At 41.1% G+C, this 20,076-nt stretch overlaps 1 protein-coding gene across 3 annotated transcripts in view; it reads left to right on the plus strand.

The window, feature by feature from the left end:
• LOC135512270 (cytochrome P450 26B1) overlaps positions 1-20,076 on the plus strand; it is a 130,692-nt gene that overhangs the window by 108,478 nt on the left and 2,138 nt on the right. The window contains exons 1-6 of one of the 3 annotated variants that reach the window (XM_064934118.1): positions 16,409-16,680; positions 17,256-17,510; positions 17,975-18,199; positions 18,552-18,827; positions 19,208-19,363; positions 19,581-20,024. In XM_064934118.1, coding sequence (XP_064790190.1) covers positions 17,307-17,510; positions 17,975-18,199; positions 18,552-18,827; positions 19,208-19,363; positions 19,581-20,024 — 1,305 coding nt within the window. In that variant the 5' untranslated portion in view covers positions 16,409-16,680; positions 17,256-17,306. Of the gene's footprint in view, positions 1-16,408; positions 16,681-17,255; positions 17,511-17,974; positions 18,200-18,551; positions 18,828-19,207; positions 19,364-19,580; positions 20,025-20,076 lie in introns of those variants that run through there. The other 2 variants (XM_064934117.1, XM_064934116.1) reach the window with 2 other exon arrangements.

The raw sequence follows: 20,076 nt of genomic DNA on the forward strand, positions 1-20,076 counted from the left end.
TGAAAGATAATTGGGTTGACACACACACACTCTGACAGAAACACAAGTCGGTGCCGAGTGTGTCGACAAAGTGCCCAAGGGCAGAGAGAACCTGTGTGATGAATTAAGCTGGCAGTGCATTGAGACTGGCTCTGGTATGCAAGGGTGGCGGGTGGTGGATATGGTGGTGGTGGTGGTGGGGGTGATACATTCACTTAAAAACCCTGTATCAGACATGCATTCTAGATACCAGGCCTTTTTCACTTGAGTTCAGAGGGGGAAGATGGAAGTTGTGATTTATTTCCCCAGCCCAGTGTCCCTCCTCCGGCCTTCCTCCACGCCACCTCGGGATTGATGCTCTCTGCTGAGACATTTCCATTAGTATGGGTTTGTGGAGGTTGGAGGCTGAGGTGTAGATAACTCAGGAGTGGCAGGTAGCTTCCTACTGTAAATGATAAATGGATTAGGGAGGGATGGGGAGGAAAGGGCAGGGCTCTGACTGCTGAGATAGGTGTGGAGTTTTCTCCCTGTTTCTCTGTCAGTGGAGGAGCAGGATGGACGGTTTGAGAGGGTACTTTAGTGTTTGATTCATGCAGTGTTATTGGTGCAGTATGCATATGCAAGCAATCCCAGGGGGAAGACTCATGCATATATTTTCTCTAACATGCACAGACACCTCTTGAGTTTCAAAGGCCGCTAAGAGCAGGAAGGGAAGTGTGCTCTTCAGGTCCCAACTCAATGAGCGATATTGGGTTGGCATAACTGTCGCACAGTGCTCACATACTTGTTGTTGTTGTTGTCGTTTTGAGAGGATGTTGGGCTTGGCTGCAAAAGAGACAAGGATTGAAATGAATCCATACCTTCGTTAAATCCCTCTTGACTACTGCAACAACCTTCTATCAGGCTGTACCACTACTAACGAAAACAATCTCCAACTCGTACAAAATGCTGCTGCCACACAGTTCCTAACAGGAACCAAAAGGCCTTAACACATCACACAAATACACTGTGTATCTGCTGTTTCTCTGGTTTATTTTTTGTAAAGTGTATTGAGACTTGTTAAATAAAATACGACTTGATGGATGTAGAGTGGTGAAGCAGTGGTCAAGCAAAACATATTTTCTTGTTCAGCAATTGAGGTGAAACTGCCGGAGAGGGGCTTTGGAATTAAGTCAATTTAAGATTACAGATATTTTAATTAAGCACCTGTACACTCAAATCTGCAAAGAAGATCCTCAGTTTGGAGAAATCAGCTCACATACAGTAATGGGCAGGCCCTTTTCCATACCTGTGCCCTCACTTTTGTTGTTGTCGGGGGTGTGGGGCAATCTGCTCCTCTTCTGCGAGTTTCCAGAATCCCCGAACCCCCGCCCCCTTACCCCTCTGCCCTGAGGCCGATCTGTAATTGCTGTTTGGCTAGAGGTAACGTTAAGGGGGTTTTATTGAGCAGATGCTGGGACAAAAGCAGATGTTTGAAGCACGCTGACAGAGATGGAACCTGTGTCCTTCACTCTGAATATTCCTGTAATAATCCTACCCCCAGGCTATGAAAACACACAAACAGAGACACTGTAAATACACACACAATCTCTCCCTCTCTGTCGCTCTCTCTCTCTCTGTCTGTCTGTCTCTCTCACACACACACACACTGTAAACACACACTCACACATAAAAACATACATAAACACACAAACCACAGTCAAACCTCCCTCCCTTAATTTTCCCTATGAATGTCATGTCTTGCAAATTCTAAACGTTATACAGGTCAACTCCACCAAGTTTGTATAATGAAGATTGTGCGTAATTAATCTGGGGATGTCTGAGATGTTTATGGCTTAGGGTGTGTGGTGGGAAATGCGTAGACATTCTGATTGCACTGTTTTGGAGTGGGGGCTCTGTATCAGCTGGAAGACTAGCAATGACACCATGATGGGCAGAGCCGGCTAGCCCACAAAGCAACACTATCCACCACTTGGGGCCCTGCGGCCGTTAGGGGGTCCCCGACCAAACTCTGTTGGGGGTTTGAATAATAGAATAGACATGCTGCAATTTCAAAATTTGGCAGTGCATCCAGCAATGTTCCTATTGTCAGATAATGTTTTAAGCTAGCTAGCCAGGTAAATTAGGCCAACCAGATATCTAAACCTTGTAATGATAATGGCTGGATTATCAACCGGGCATGCAGGGCATGTGCCAAGGGGCTCAAACCTCCAAGGATTTTCATTTCTTTAAACACAGCATAAGCCATATAATAACACAGTAAACTACATCAAAGCTTATCTGCTCAGAGGAAATGTAGGTTAATTTGACCTTAGTGTTACGAAACCATTAACTAGCCTACGGATATTGTTGCACTCGCTTAGTCTAAGGGTCCTAAGCCTAGTTACATGGTCTGTAAACTGAATGAATGTGGGCATTTATGTGCTAAGTGAGTGTTTGAGGACCATGTTGAATGCACATGTGCCCAGGAGACAGCAATTTACAGAGTCCAGGGCCAGCTCCATCATTACCTCTTGGTCGGCCAGTCCAAGCGGATCGTTATGTGTTCAGACGGTGGTGAAAATAATTGTTTTCAAAAAGGATACTACAAAAAGGCATGTCAAAGATCCTCAGTTTGGAGAACTCAGCTCAGAACTCAGATTCAAACCCAAATGAAAGATATCATGGCCAACAACACCATCTCATTCCTTCATATCTCTCTCCCCTTTCTTTGTAGAAGTGATTGTACTGACCTGCCAGAACAGGACCTGTGACAAGGATCAATTCCCACCAACAATGACACCACAACTTGACACACTGCAGGCCACTCTCCAGGTCCTATCACTCCCACCAGTCTCTGTCCTTTATCCGCCTTTGTCTGTGAGAGAGAGCGAGAGAGAGAGAGAGAGAGAGAGAGAGAGAGAGAGAGAGAGAGAGAGAGAGAGAGAGAGAGAGAGAGAGAATGCTGGTAGGGGACTTAATGGATTATGGCTTTTTGGGAAGACACCCCTTTTGAAAGAGGCTCATCAATTGAAGATGCCTTTTCTGCCATTGTCCTCCTCTTTCCTCTCCTATGTGTGTGTCTGTTTTGTGCTGAGCCACGACTGACCTCTTAATCGCTGCCTCAGGTGGACTTTTCACAGGTAATGGGTTTCACAGACAGCAGCTTCTGAGCCTAATGCCCACTTTTCCTTTTAATAAAAGGACTTCCTTCTTATTGTTGATTCACTTAAAACGTAAACATTACACATCTTCCAACACTCATTGTCACCAAGGTTGGGAACCAACCTTTCCTCCCGAGAGTTTGAACCCTCAGGAAAGAAAGCCTGCCGCTGCATCACACTTAAAACGCCACGCCACCCTTCTCCTCTTCTTTGTGTTCAGTCATTATCAGACACCATTGTCATCCGAGGCAATGAAATTCCAACAAAATACATGCACAATTGCAAACATTAAAACACATTGTAAATGCCAGAGAGTTATTCATTACTAATATAATAATTCAGGCAGTAATTCGAGCATTATAAGATCTAATAGCATATAATAAAGTAGATAGACCATGTCTGGAAGGTATTTATCCTGCTCAAACCGCCACAATCTGTGACACTGTCTGATGTGTCATACAAGACTCTTGATTGAAAGTGCCAAAAACAAAGTAAGGGATCCGGTTGCAGCTTCTCAAACGACATAGTTAGCTGGCCTGTCTGACAGATGTCATCTGTATTTCCTGCTTTGTGAGAGAGACCTGTCTGTGGAACATTCCTCAAACAGCCCAGACAACTGACTATCAACTCTCTCTGAACTGCCCTCATAGGTGACGATTTTTAATGGTATGTGCATACAATGTTGAAACTGTGTATTGTCAATCCTCCCGTTGTCAAGAGAGAATGTGACTTAAATTCAACTGATTGTTCAACTTCAATAGCTATAGCTAACTATGAATTTATTATTAGACTATGTGGTATTTGTTTTTGTGGGAGATTGATCTTAATTTTTTTCAATGGGATCTTGATCTTTTCTAATGTTGTCACACATCTGTCCTCAATGATGCAATATGTTCATCAGGGCTGAACAAAAAATATTGTGCGAGTGGAGGAAAGGTCTTAAATGTTGAACTTTTACCACCGTTTGTCAGAAACAGGCCCCCTTTCTAAAGGAGGAACAGTGGCCCTTGTTCAAGGAGCACCTCCGCTGAGGTCATGACACTGCACCTCGGCCCAAATTCGATACCCTGGTCTGCTCACTACGCGGGCCCATGAAAGATAAGGAAATGGGGTCCGGTAGTCAGGCGTTACCCCCCAACCCTGGCTCTGCCCTGGGGGTCAGCCACACACCCATCCCTTTCCACTACTCCCCCAGGGACGAGCTGATGACAGGTAGCTGCTCAGACGAGGGGAAAGGGTCTGCAAATCAAAGCGATGTGGTGGGGAGACACAGGGAGGAAGGAGGGGGAGCACTGTGTGCGATGAGAGACGGTACCTAACAGACAGGATCAGTGAGATGGAGAGAATCTCCTGAATCCTAAGCCTGGTTAAAAACCGAGACCGCTTATCTCTACAACCGTTATCTTATCAAGAATATGGCTCCCCTCCCAATGATCCCTAACAGGTGTCTGTCAAATGGAATCTCCTTTATTATTTGTAATTCACCTAATGAGGCCAGGATATTTGGTCAGTAATGTCTCAGGTTTCAAATTGTTGCATTTCCCCGCTGTTTTGGCCAACGTGTTATGCTGAACATTCTCTTTCAGTTTGTTTTGAGCCTGTGACAATCACTTATGTTTGAGAATCTGAGCCACGAACAGAACTTACTGTGAAACATGTCAACCTGGACTCAGGGGTAGATGTAACATAGTAAATGTAAATCTAGCACACTCCAATTAGTATGCAATGTTATATTTCGTATGCTATTAATTTGTAGATGCCCATCATCCAATTCATATGATATGTTACGAATTACAATTCATTTAATATATTTTAAGAATTGCAATTAGTATAATGTGTTACGAATTGCAATTCGTACAATTTGTTACGAATTTGGAAAATGTATGCTATATTACGAATTCCAATTTGTTGTCACTAATGTTAGCTTGGTGGCTAGGTGGCTAACGTTAACATTAGGTAGGTGGCTAATGTTAGCTAGGCTAGGGGTTAGGGGTTAAGGTTAGGGTTATGAGCTAGGTTAAAGGGTTAAGGTTAGGGTTATGAGCTAGGTTAAAGGGTTAAGGTTAGGGTTTGCTAACATGCTAAGTAGTTGCAATGTAGATTTTAAAAAGTAGTAAGTAGTTGCTAAAATACTAAACTTGTCCATGATGAGATGCGAACACACAACCTTTGGCATGCTAGGCGTTCGCATCCAACCTCTTGTCATGTTTACCTTAAATAACCTTCTGTCTTATGTAACCATACCAAACGTAACGTACCATACTAATTTTAGTGTCTAGGATGTACGTTTACTTTTATACATTTAGTCCATCTGACCAAGCTGAACATATTGTCAATCTTCTTCATCTCCACCTCATAAACTTTAAATGTTTAATTCTGGAACTAACATTTAAACCAATGTTGACATGTGGAAGCCTTTTAACCTTTTTTAGGATATGTATTGTATCCTGTCAACTCTGACTTGCAGCTCTTTTCTCACTCAGGGTGGTTGTTTTTGGAATGTCAACAACTTTCTTTTTCTCTAGCTGGAAGTTTCCCTGATCGACAGCTTGCGGATGTTGTTTGAGAAGTGTTAGATTTCAGGACAGAGCGCTATAGAATAACCTCCACTGTTTCCTCTTCAAACTGACTGCAGGACCACTAAATTTACTCCGAGTTCACTAGGTCAAAATGATCTTATAGTAACACCAAAAATATGTCTTTGGATTGGATTGGATTCAATGGATACTTCATTATTTAGATAACAAATCCCATTACATTTGCAGAAGAACAAGAACGAACGTGGAAAGCAAAGCTCACAGAAAACCAGACTACTATTTCAAAGGGAGAATTTGATACTCACATAGGCAACTGTTTTATCAACTGCTGTAGGCAATTCCTTATCATATGTTACTTTAGAACTTATATTTACAAAACAATCTGTTCTGACCTTTTACACTGGATTACAGGAGATATATATATTTTACCTCATATGTAGGCCATATTGTACCTGCTTTTTAGGCCATATTGACTGAAAGCCAACTCAAGCCCCTATGACGTAACAATACGCTAACACAAAGGTTGCCATGGTGAACACAAGCATTCCATAACACAAACATAATGTCTATCACCATTTAGTGTTACCACAAATACATAACCAACCTACACATATATACAACATACAAATACATAACCAACACATATATATATACAAATGCATAACCAACAATATATATATATACATATATATATATATATATATATATATATATATATATATATATATATATATATATATATATATATATATATATATATATATATATATATATACAGTGGGGCAAATAGTATTTAGTCAGCCACCAAATGTGCAAGTTCTCCCACTTACAAAGATGAGAGAGGCCTGTAATTTTCATCATAGGTACGCTTCAACTATTTTTACCCCACCTTATATATATGTATATATATATTGTTGGTTATGTATTTGTATATATATATATGTGTTGGTTAAAATTAGAAAAGAAATCCAGAAAATCACATTGTAGGATTTTTAATGAATTTATTTGCAAATTATGGTGGAAAATAAGTATTTTGTCAATAACAAAAGTTTATCTCAATACTTTGTTATATACCCTTTGTTGGCAATGACAGAGGTCAAACGTTTTCTGTAAGTCTTCACAAGGTTTTCACACACTGTTGCTGGTATTTCAGCCCATTCCTCCATGCAGATCTCCTCTAGAGCAGTGATGTTTTGGGGCTGTTGTTGGGCAACACGGACCTTGAAATGCTTCTTACGAAGCCACTCCTTCGTTGCCCGGGCGGTGTGTTTGGGATCATTATCATGCTGAAAGACCCAGCCACGTTTCATCTTCAATGCCCTTGCTGATGGAAGGAGGTTTTCACTCAAAATCTCACAATACATGGCCCCATTCATTCTTTCCTTTACACGGATCAGTCGTCCTGGCCCCTTTGCAGAAAAACAGCCCCAAAGCATGATGTTTCCACCCCCATGCTTCACAGTAGGTATTGTGTTCTTTGGATGCAACTCAGCATTCTTTGTCCTCCAAACACGACGAGTTGAGTTTTTACCAAAAAGTTATATTTTGGTTTCATCTGACCGTATGACATTCTCCCAATCTTCTTCTGGATCATCCAAATGCTCTCTAGCAAACTTCAGACGGGCCTGGACATGTACTGGCTTAAGCAGGGGGACACGTCTGGCATTGCAGGATTTGAGTCCCTGGCAGCGTAGTATGTTACTGATGGTAGGCTTTGTTACTTTGGTCCCAGCTCTCTGCAGGTCATTCACTAGGTCCCCCGTGTGGTTCTGGGTTTTTTGCTCACCGTTCTTGGGATCATTTTGACCCCACGGGGTGAGATCATGCGTGTAGCCACAGATCGAGGGAGATTATCAGTGTTGTATGTCTTCCATTTCCTAATAATTGCTCCCACAGTTGATTTCTTCAAACCAAGCTGCTTACCTATTGCAGATTCAGTCTTCCCAAGCTGGTGCAGGTCTACAATTTTGTTTCTGGTGTCCTTTGACAGCTCTTTGGTCAAAGGACACCAAAGAGTGGGAGAACTTGCACAATTGGTGGCTGACTAAATACTTTTTTGCCCCACTGTATATTTACAGTTGAAGTCGAAAGCTTACATACACCTTAGCCAAATACATTTAAACTCAGTTCTTCACAATTCCTGACATTTACTATTCATAAAAACTCCCTGTATTAGGTCTGTTAGGATCACCACTTTATTTTAAGAATGTGAAATGTCAGAATAAAAGTAGCGAGAATGATTTATTTCAGCTTTTATTTCTCTCATCACATTCCCCGTGGGTCAGAAGTTTACATACACTCAATTAGTATTTGGCAGCATTGCCTTTAAATTGTTTAACTTGGGTGAAATGTTTTGAGTAGCTTTCCACAAGCTTCCCACAATAAGTTGGGTGAATTTTGGCCCATTCCTCCTGACAGAGCTGGTGTAACTGAGTCAGGTTTGTAGGCCTCCTTGCTCGCACATGCTTTTTCAGTTCTGCCCACAAATGTTCTATAGGATTGAGGTCAGATCTTTGTGATGGCCACTCCAATACCTTGACTTTGTTGTCTTTAGGCCATTTTGCCACAACTTTGGAAGTATGCTTGGGGTCATTGTCCATTTGGAAGACCCATTTGCGACCAAAATGTAACTTCCTGAGGGATGTCTTGAGATGTTGCTTCAATATATCAACATACTTAATAATTTCCTTGTTACTTCAATATATCAACATAATTTCCTTCCCCATGATGCCATCTATTTTGTGAAGTGCACCAGTCCATCCTGCAGTAAAGCACCCCCACAACATGATGCTGCCACCCCCGTGCTTCAAGGTTGGGATGGTGTTCTTCAGCTTGCAAGCCTCCCCCGTTTTCCTCCAAACATAACGATGGTCATTATGGCCAAATAGTTCTATTTTTTGTTTCATCAGACCAGATGACATTTCTCCAAAAATTACAATCTTTGTCCCCATGTGCAGTTGCAAACCATAGTCTGGCTTTTTTTACGGCGGTTTTGGAGCAGTGGCTTCTTCCTTGCTGAACGGCCTTTCAGGTTATGTTGATATAGGACTCGTTTTACTGTTGATATAGATACTTTTGTACCTGTTTCCTCCAGCATCTGTTTCGGGATTGATTTGCACTTTTCACACCAAAGTACGTTCATCTCTAGGAGACAGAACGCGTCTCCTTCCTGAGCGGTATGACGGCTGCTTGGTCCCATGGTGTTTATACTTGCGTACTATTGTTTGTACAGATGAACGTGGTACCTTCAGGCGTTTGGAAATTGCTCCCAAGGATGAACCAGACTTGTGGCGGTCTACTATTTTTCTCTGAGATCTGATTTCTTTTGATTTTCCCATGATGTCAAGAAAAGAGGCACTGAGTTTGAAGGTAGGCCTTGAAATACATCCACAGATACACCTCCAAATGACTCAAATGATGTCAATTAGCCTATCAGAAGCTTCTAAAGCCATGACATAATTTTCTGTAATTTTCCAATCTGTTTAAAGGCACAGTCAACTTAGTGTAGGTAAACTTCTGACCCACTGGAATTGTGATACAGTGAATTCTAAGTGAAATAATCTGTATGTAACCAATTGTTGGAAAAATTACTTGTGTCACGCACAAAGTAAATGTCCTAACAGACTTGCCAAAACTATAGTTTGTTAACGAGACATTTGTGGAGTGGATGAAAAACTAGTTTTAATGACTCCAACCTAAGTGGCTCAGTCGGTAGAGTGGATGCTTGCAATGACAAGTGTTGTGGGTTTAATTCCTGCTGGGGCCACCCATATAACAAATGTATGCACAAATGACTCTCAGTTGATTAGGGTAAAGGCATCTGTGAAATGGCATTTATTATGTGACTTGACAGACATACACAGTCCTCCAAATGAAAGCACATTCTCTTTATTCTACCTCTCTGTGCGATCATGGGATATCTCACCCCCTTTGAACTTATTCTCACTCTGTCTAACCTGATGAACACATTTTAATTAAAAAGCTCCATTCGAGAGAATTTGTCCATGTGTGTGTGTGTGTGTGTGTGTGTGTGTGTGTGTGTGTGTGTGTGTGTGTGTGTGTGTGTGTGTGTGTGTGTGTGTGTGTGTGTGTGTGTGTGTGTGTGTGTGTGTGTGTGTGTGTGTGTGTGTGTGTGTGTGTGTGTGTGTGTGTATTTAACGATCAAATAAGTTTTGGTAATAAGCATCAAAATTTGAATTACATATCCTAGAGCAAGAGTATTCAAATCTTACCCTACGTGGTCCAGAGTAGTGCTTGTTTTCTGTTCTACCTGATAACTAATTGCACCCACCAGGTGTCCCAGGTCTAAATCAGTCTAAATCAGGTCTAAATCAGTCAGTCAATTAAAGTTAAACTGGCTTCGAGGTCCAGATAAAAAAATTGACGGTACTAGGGCAGGGGTGTCAAACTCATTCCATGGAGGGCTGAGTTATTGGTTTCTCATTTCAATTTGTGTCCAATTAATAAGACCTAAACAACCAGGTGAGGGGAGTTCCTAACTAAATCAGTGACCTTAATTCATCAATCAAGTACAAGGGAGGAGCAAAACCCACATAAAACTTGGACCTCCATGGAATAAGCTTGACATGTGTCCCAGAGCATGTTTAATATAGCAACAGAGGAATATAGGAAAAGGATGGGGTCAACTGTTTCCTTTTGCACTGTTAATGATATTTTTGACAGAAATTGCTGCCTTTTTTTATTCACCATATAGTCTATTAATGTTTACACCACAAATCATAACCTCCAATTTTGCAATGCTCAAAGGGGATTGGAAATTTACCTCAACTCCCCTACAACTCCAGTTTCTTGAAGAATTGACCAAAAGATTGGTGTCAGGACAAGTTCTTCCAAATAACATTTCTATCAACTACTCCCCCTCTTGACCCAAAGTTTTCAGCACAGTGTTTAGCAAATTAATTCAAGGCATTTTGGAAGTACTTTTGCTACCACAGGCATCCTCTGGGTCACAAATGTGTTTTACAGTTGTTAAAAAAAAATCTGATGATCTCTAACTATGAGTCCATGACAGTGTTCTGTTCTCATGTCAAAGTGAAGGTTGCAGACCCATACCACAATACCTCCAGGGTAATAGGTGACATAGTTCACTTTCTTTCCCTCAGTGTTTACATTGCACTGTCTTCTTCTCTGTGGACTGCCCTTGCATCACTTTTCATTTCGCTGCTTCTTCAACTCTTTTCCATAACAAAAAACACACAAATGTCATGCAATTGTCATTTATTAACCATACTCCGATGTTATGTTGGTAGAAATAATATAAAGAATAATTTATTTTTGACATCTTTTTGTGTTGGGGCATAATCATCATTAGATGAAAATGAAGTATTGAAAAAAACAACAAAAAAAACAATAATGTTTATTGATCATTGTAATAGCCTTATAAACTACGGTAAGGAATCAAATATTGTTTTTTTAAATCCCCTTTTGAGATGATGTTGGTGGTTAAACATTTATTTTACACATTCATTTGTCATCCTAATGTTGTGTTCTTGTCTGGATGAAAAGCTCCCTCCACATGTCTAACAAGTTCGTACTTGTCTCCCACAGCAATAGCTGACAGCTTCTGCTTTGGTATTCCCTGTCTCGGCTGTTAAAATTAATAATGGCATTTGGTAAATATCTAGACAAGGGAATGTCTCTACCCCCACTCTCTCTCCCCCACCCTCCCTTCCCCTGAGTTGCCTGAGTTGTTGTCTCTCACACTTCAAAGTGAGACTGGGTCACAGTGACTACACTGATCGCTGTTAGAGCTTTCTCTCAAGACACTGCAGAGATTTGCTTGTCTAGCAGGTCCACCTTGCCTCACTATTTTTTTTCTTTCACCATTTTGACTCCTACTAAAGCCAGGGCGGAGGTCTGTTCACTGATGGATTTGATAACTAAGTCAATCATGGGAAGTGGTTTCCATCCCAATAAGTTGGTATGTGATGCCATCATTATGTAAAGATTGACTTAGTTATCAAATCAATCAGTGAACAGACCTCTGACCTGGCTTTAGTAGTGGAGTCATATGACAGCTCGGTTATAGTGGCAGTGAGAGGAGAGGAGGGGAGGGGAGCTGCTGCTGGGTCTCTGGCAAGTATTCTGCCCCATGGGAGAGATTAGTCTAAATCCAAATAACTACTGGCAAGCCCTGTCTGTTTACCTGCTGCCTCCCACTCGGGGGGGGGGGGGGGGGCCTCCACCACATATCTCTCTGATAGAGCAGTAGCCCACTATAGTGTACAGGGCACCAGGGGGCACAGGGATGGGACTCGCCTCTCAATCACTTTGGGACTTTCCATGTAGAGGCGGCATTAAGCATTACGCTGGAAGTATGAATCATATGTCAAACGCCACTGTGTGGCTTAGCATGCTGATTACATTACACAGTAGCCATGACCTCGTCATGCTGTTATTACCATGACAAGCCTGTTGTCACTTCACTGACCCCCTTCTCTGTGAAGACCTATGATCACACACAGCATAATGACATCCCTGTTATGACATTGCGTGCAGACTTGCAGGAGTTTCATCAACATAAGAGCAGGAGGAGGGTGTGGGCTAGGTTATGGGCAGGTAATCACTACAGCCCAACATGATGAGGAAGGCTATAATATGTGTGAATCCTCTGCAGCATTTCAAACACAAGCTGATCCATGACCAAACGCCCACTGAGGGAAGAGAGGGTACGAAGCAGTGGTAGTAAAATCTCCACTGAGAGATGAAAGGAGGAGAAGTCAAAGCCGAGTCCATCACAAACTCCGAAGAGTCGCATCCCTCACAGTAACTGCAGCAACAGAGATATGACATGGCTGGCCGTTTTAATTGTGGCGGGTGGGGCCGTATGTGGTGCTGTCTGTACACTGTAAAAAATATACAGAGGAGCAAAAAAGTATTTAGTCAGCCACCAATTGTGCAAGTTCTCCCACTTAAAAAGATCAGAGAGGCTTTTGCAAATTATGGTGGAAAATAAGTATTTGGTCACTTACAAACAAGCAAGATTTCTGGCTCTCACAGACCTGTAACTTCTTCTTTAAGAGGCTTCTCTGTCCTCCACTCGTTACCTGTATTAATGGCACCTGTTTGAACTTGTTATCAGTATAAAAGACACCTGTCCACAACCTCAAACAGTCACACTCCAAACTTCACTATGGCCAAGACCAAAGAGCTGTCAAAGGACACCAGAAACAAAATTGTAGACATGCACCAAGCTGGGAAGAATGAATCTGCAATAGGTAAGCAGCTTGGTTTGAAGAAATCAACTATGGGAGCAATTATTAGGAAATGGAAGACATACAAGACCACTGATAATCTCCCTCGATCTGGGGCTCCACGCAAGATCTCACCCCGTGGGGTCAAAATGATCCCAAGAACGGTGAGAAAAAAATCCCAGAACCACACGGGGGGACCTAGTGAATGACCTGCAGAGAGCTGGGACCAAAGTAACAAAGCCTACCATCAGTAACACACTACGCCGCCAGGGACTCAAATCCTGCAGTGCCAGACGTGTCCCCCTGCTTAAGCCAGTACATGTCCAGGCCCGTCTGAAGTTTGCTAGAGAGCATTTGGATGATCCAGAAGAAGATTGGGAGAATGTCATATGGTCAGATGAAACCAAAATATAACTTTTTGGTAAAAACTCAACTCGTGTTTGGAGGACAAAGAATGCTGAGTTGCATCCAAAGAACACCATACCTACTGTGAAGCATGGGGGTGGAAACATCATGCTTTGGGGCTGTTTTTCTGCAAAGGGACCAAGACGACTGATCCGTGTAAAGGAAAGAATGAATGGGGCCATGTATCGTGAGATTTTGAGTGAAAACCTCCTTCCATCAGCAAGGGCATTGAAGATGCCGAGCCAGTCTCCAGATCTCAACCACATAGAAAATCTTTGGAGGGAGTTGAAAGTCCGTGTTGCCCAGCATCAGCCCCAAAACATCACTGCTCTAGAGGAGAGCTGCATGGAGGAATGGGCTGAAATACCAGCAACAGTGTGTGAAAACCTTGTGAAGACTTACAGAAAACATTTGACCTCTGTTATTTTCAACAAAGGGTATACAACAAAGTATTGAGATAAACTTTTGTTATTGACCAAATACTTATTTTCCACCATAATTTGCAAATAAATTCATTAAAAATACTACAATGTGATTTTCTGGATTTTTTTCTTCTCATTTTGTCTGTCATAGTTGAAGTGTACCTATGATGAAAATTACAGGCCTCTCTCATCTTTTTAAGTGGGAGAACTTGCACAATTGGTGGCTGACTAAATACTTTTTTGCCCCACTGTATATGTTGATTCAATGTACAATTGTAAAGCAACCAGCTACAATAGGATTGTGAGTTTGCTCAACATTTGGGTATATAACGGAACAAACATGTTATTACGTTGAATTGTACGTCCGCTAAACTTAGAATTTTAGGTTGAGTGAACATACAATTCAACTTGAGAATTGATTCTACCTTATTTGCATATTTCCCAGTGTAAAATGTAACTCTTTATGACAATACATTACATGTATCATAAGGCCTTTCTTGGAGTGCTTAGTTACACCTAAGGCAGTGGTCTGAAACCTCTGGTTTACAGGCAACATCAAGCCTGTAAATCACATTTTGCTGGCTTGCAAAGTGATGTGAAAGGATATCCAACAATTTGAACTTTTAATCACTCGCAACCTGCTTTGAGAATGACTGCTGAGATAGGGAAGATTGATTATTGAGATCACCCAAATCATATAAACTGTAAAAAGTCCAACTACTAACAAGTTGGATTAGTTTTTAAAAATGTTATTAATGTTTGTGTAGGATAAGATTATACCACCAATCAATGTACATGCAAAAACACAGGTATTGAAACAAACAATTATAAGAAAAATAAACCAGCAATAGAGCATTATGGGAAATATGATAATGAGGCCACTCAACTCACAGAACAACGCTGATTAAGCAATTGGTTAAATTACCCTTTTTACAGTGTTGATTATGGACTGTGTTGCCGTTTTAATTACGACATACATTATTGTCCCATATGTTAGCTGTCAGTCAAACCTTGCAACAGTTAAACCAAAACGAACCGAAGCTAACTAACGGTTAAGGTTCGGTATTAATTCAAAATTGTTAAGGTAAGGGTTAAGGTTTATGATAGGGTTAAAACAAGTGCCTGGCATTGGGATTAAACCTGTGATCATCAGAGCCATAGCGCCCTCAACCCCAACCTTGAGACAAATAGATGGTAAAAGGTGCTAGCGTTGCCCTATAGTGGACGGCAGGACATTTTCATGGAAATACAAAACATTTAAATGACACCCCAGGCCATAATTTCACAATTTCAATGAATTAGTCTTACTATATGTCATGTAATTTTGAGTCAAAGAGAACCTATTTTTAAAACCAGTAATAAAGTCATTTTTTGCATAAACTGGGAATGTTATATTTTTGACTGATATTATTATGGTCATTTTTTTAATATATTTTCAAAGTAGTTAAAACGTTGTCAGCAACACTTTAAGGGACACATACGCACTATGACATAGCTTTCGCCATAGAAGACTCAATGACAATGTATTAATAGTGCATCCTTCTACTGGTGCCCTCCACATAGGGTGTGTAACAGGCTTATGAGAACAATTGGGAAATGGTTAATATAACTGTTACAACATCCGTTATTAAGGCTAACTGTTAATAGTTTATTGGTACTTAACAGGTCCTAATGGTGAAAATTACGTGACCCTTGTTGGCTATACAAAAAAAGTGTCCAAACATGTTCATCAGCCATATAGATTTAGCTTGAATGGGTCATAACACACCAAATTACCGTAGAGAGTGACAACGTTGGATAATTAACTGTTTACAATGTGAGGCCAAAGTCTGAAATTATACTTAAAATACCACTGAAGATTAAATCACAATTTTCATCTCACAATAAAAAACACAAGACATACTTTTTTGCAACGCATTTATCTATTTTATAATGTCATCATTTATCCTTTTTTTCGATTTCTTTCACTAGATACAAATATTTGCAATTAAAATGATGGGACTTTGGGCTACCCTCTTGTATTGAAATACTTCGTTTTACCATTCAGGTGGCGAATTTGGCCTCCAATCCAAACTGTGCAACAGGTGTTCCTTCTTTTCCATGAATGGAAAAGGAACACACCTGGAAGAACTGAGGTAACCGGGTGATCGGCATCTCTGGGGAACGCTTCCACCCAGCCATCACTCATCAACAGTGAATATGAGAGGAAACCCATTTATAATCAGAAGAATGTTAACTCAACCGCGCCTAAAGCGTTCTCCGAAGTTTTTATGGAAAGTTTGTGTCTTACATTGACATTTATTTTGACTTTTTTTTATATAGTATCTAAAATGGTCAATTGTGCCTTTAAATTAACACGTTTAGTCTGTGATTTGAACATTAAATGGGAAGAAATTCAACTGCGTAAAGTTACAGGATAAATCATCCCTAAACCTAGATTTGGTTAGATTAAGTTTTTAGATTAATATTTTTTCTCGGATAAATAGTTATGATTTTGCAGGTTTAATTCATCTTGAAAGTATGACAACTTGTTCAGGTTATTGTTAATGTGTTGGCCTAAATCTATTATTTTTCACGCAGGCAATACAGAGGCATTGCACCATGTCCATACCTATTGAAGACTGGTCTATGTGAACTGAAGAGTCAGTCAAACTGAGGGATTTCAGCGATTGGTTGGTTACCTGTCTCCTCAATCCGCTGCCATTCGATCCACATACCCTACACGCTCTTTCAAAGACGCCCCGCTCGCGCTCACTCAATCTCCGAGTGCTATATGATCACAAACTTTTCTCCAATCCTGGCGATGTGTCAAGCTCTTTAGATATTCAAAACAACGTTATACGTCATCTGCGAAGGTGGAACATGTAGTGTTCCAATATTTATAAAGCGCAGTGCGAACCATACATTGTGGAGGAAAACGTTTGGAGTTTCTCGCTGCTGTCAGCGACTTGGTTCTACATTTAAGACGAGGTAAGACGAGGTACATCCCCTTCTTCAATATTCGAGTTGTTTTCTGTGGTGTTTTGGTGTTTTCTCACGCTTCAAATCTAGGCTACTTTTTTAAAGGTATAGACTATTATTCTTAGTCAGCATCCGCCTTGGATGCGTTGGCCAACTGTACTGTATTTCAATCAATGTGAATTTATCCCCCCACTTTTGTCTGATTTATTACCTACCATGCACTGTAAACGCGGGACGCCTTGGGGTTATTGAGCCCCCTGGACTGTATAAACGCACATAAATAGACAAGCCGGCGCATGTAACCTGTAAAAGTTTTTGGGAATACTTGTCCGTTTCTCATCATTCAAAGGGAAGTAAATGGAGGCAGAATGAAGAAGAGTTCCAGTAGATATAGTATCGTTTAGCCTATTTAATTTCGTTAAGCTTATTTCAACAATTTATTCTGCATAATTATCAGAAACCAGGCTTGCCATATAAAGATGTGTCTGACATCTTACAAGTGAAATAAGTTGCATTAGAAACAATTTCAAGCTAAAAGCTCTATGAACGTTTTTTTGTTTGTTTCCAATGAAATGTTTTCTCTCTCCTGGACAGAGAAAAGAAGCACGCGTCAGAGTTTGCACAGTAGCACGTGGATGTTTGGAAATGTTCCTTCTGGAGCTCAGTCACTTGTCAGCGCTGCTCACAGCGCTCATGTCTGTGCTCTCCGCCCTGATCCTGCTTGCCGTCTCCAGGCAACTGTGGACTTTCAGGTGGACCATTATGCGGGACAAGGAGTGCAAGTTCCCGCTACCCAATGGGTCCATGGGCTGGCCGCTGGTGGGAGAAACTTTCCACTGGCTCTTTCAGGTATGAGGAGTGTTGCGTTTTTTACTAGCGTTCTAAGATAGGCTATCGGCCTTTACGCGACGTATGTCACCATGCATTGTGTTAAGCTAAAGAATTTGGTTTGTGTAAAAAAAAAGTTGCTTTATCTCATGCAATTAGTGTAATTAAAAGATTATGTAAACAAAAAAACAGTACACAACTTATTTAAAAAAAAAAATTGGATCTCAGTTCAGTAGGCCTAGATAATGTGTCCATGGAACTATACATGTGTGGACTTGATGAGCGCATGTAATTCATTCTTGCGGTGAAAACAGACGTTTTCACTTCACTTCCACACCGCTTTCCTGTAGGAATGTAATTCTGCTTCCAGACTGGGCGTAAACTAAGAGGCACGGGTATAGCCATAAGGCTACGCGCCCTCTATAGTACACGTGAAATTAACACCCCTTTATACAGCTTTTGTGTGTGTTTGTGTTTTATGACAGGGATCCAACTTCCACATCTCCAGGAGAGAGAAGCATGGCAACGTTTTTAAAACTCACCTTTTAGGAAAGCCTGTTATCAGGGTAACTGGTGCAGAAAACATCCGTAAAATCTTGCTAGGAGAACACAACTTGGTCTGCACGCAGTGGCCCCAGAGCACCCGCATTATCCTGGGACCAAACACCCTGGTCAACTCTATCGGAGAGCTGCACAAGAAGAAGAGAAAAGTAAGGATGAAAAGAAGATTAGTAAAAACGATTAGTAAAATCGATTACATCAACATGTCTCATAAGCGTATAGTCTGCTGGAGACTGGAGATGGTCATCTTCTAGGCCTGCAAACTGAACGCATCTTCAAAGGAAATGCAGAATAGGCCTATTACTTGCCAGAGAGAAATCAAGGCAATAAAATATGCATTTAATTTCCTCCTGTTGTTATTGAGTTTTTACATAGAGCATTCGTAATACATATATAAGTATAGGGAGAATTAATTTCGTCTCAAGTATTATTCAATTGTTGTCTGGAGTACCTTGTACCAACCAGGTGCTAACTTTTTATTATGCTTTCCTTTCCTTTAAGATCTTAGCAAAAGTGTTTAGCCGCGGGGCCTTGGAGACTTACCTACCCCGCTTGCAAGATATTGTCAAGTCTGAAATTGCAAAGTGGTGCTCGGAGCCTGGCTCAGTGGATGTTTACGTCGCAGCCAAATCTCTCACATTTCGCATTGCAGTCAGAGTCTTGTTGGGACTGAAGATGGAGGAAAAACGCATAGTATACCTTTCTAAGATCTTTGAGCAACTCATGAACAACCTCTTCTCATTACCAATTGACGCACCTATGAGTGGCCTCCGCAAAGTGAGTAAGCCTACAGCCAACAATGTTATAATGCTGTAAAATTATTCGCATATGTTATTTATGTTTTAATCATTGTTAAACGGTTTGGTTAATGCAGAGAAATTATAACCCCGAAATTATAACTCTTATGTATTATCAATATCTTTACATGTTATCAAAAAACAATTGTAGCCTAAGTCATATTGTATGGTGTGTGATGACGAACTATTTTGCTTTAGTTAATAACTTGCATGGAAAACAAAAAACTTGCGCATCCAAATGTATTATTACAACCGAATGGGCAATTATACATATAATAGAATGTCAAACACTGGATGGAAATATCTCATCAAGGCAGCTAAATATCGATAAGACTATGCTGATTTATGTTTTCTTCTCAGGGAATTAAAGCCAGGGAAATCCTACATACGTGCATGCAGAAAATCATAGAGGAGAAAATGCAGAAACAACAGTCTGAGGAGTACTATGACGCTTTCGATTACATGTTGAGCAGTGCCAAGGAAAACGGACATGAACTGAGCATGCAGGAGTTGAAGGTAAATTATAGTTTTAAAAAACAGCCCAGTTTATCCATTCTGCTTGGCTATATAACTGTAATACACAACATCCCACATTTTCCATTGTATAGTCTTATTTGGAAGTTTATAGCCTAGTATTTTGAAATCATCAATTATTTACTTTGGATCACCAAAGCAAATGCCCAATATTGTAGCCTAAATAAAAGGTTAATTGTGTTCTGTCTCTGGTGTCTAGGAAACCGCGGTGGAGTTAATATTTGCTGCTCACTCAACTACGGCCAGTGCTTCCACTTCGCTTATTCTTCAGCTGCTGCGGCACCCCGCTGTGGTGGAGAAAGCCCAGATAGAGCTGGAGTCAGAGGGTCTCGGCTACGACGCACACAGCGCCCACAGCTGCTCCAGCAAAGAAAATGGTCCGAAATGTCCTCTTGCGGTCGAACAAGGGGAACATCGGCCTCTAGACGCAGAGGCCACCCCCTTGATGAATGGGAACCGGACTTTTCATTGCGCACCGGATGAAAACGAAGAGGCACCGTGTTCTCGGTCTCATATTCCTTGCTTAACTATGGAGAAACTGAGCCAGCTCCGTTACATTGACTGTGTCGTCAAGGAGGTGCTGCGATTTCTCCCGCCAGTATCTGGAGGATACAGGACGGTGCTGCAAACATTCGAATTGGACGTAAGTATATCATACGCGAGCTTCTTGAGCACGGCGGAAGCGCACTATATGG

This window comes from Oncorhynchus masou, chromosome 24, assembly GCF_036934945.1.
Source record: "Oncorhynchus masou masou isolate Uvic2021 chromosome 24, UVic_Omas_1.1, whole genome shotgun sequence".
Classification (NCBI taxonomy): domain Eukaryota; kingdom Metazoa; phylum Chordata; class Actinopteri; order Salmoniformes; family Salmonidae; genus Oncorhynchus; species Oncorhynchus masou.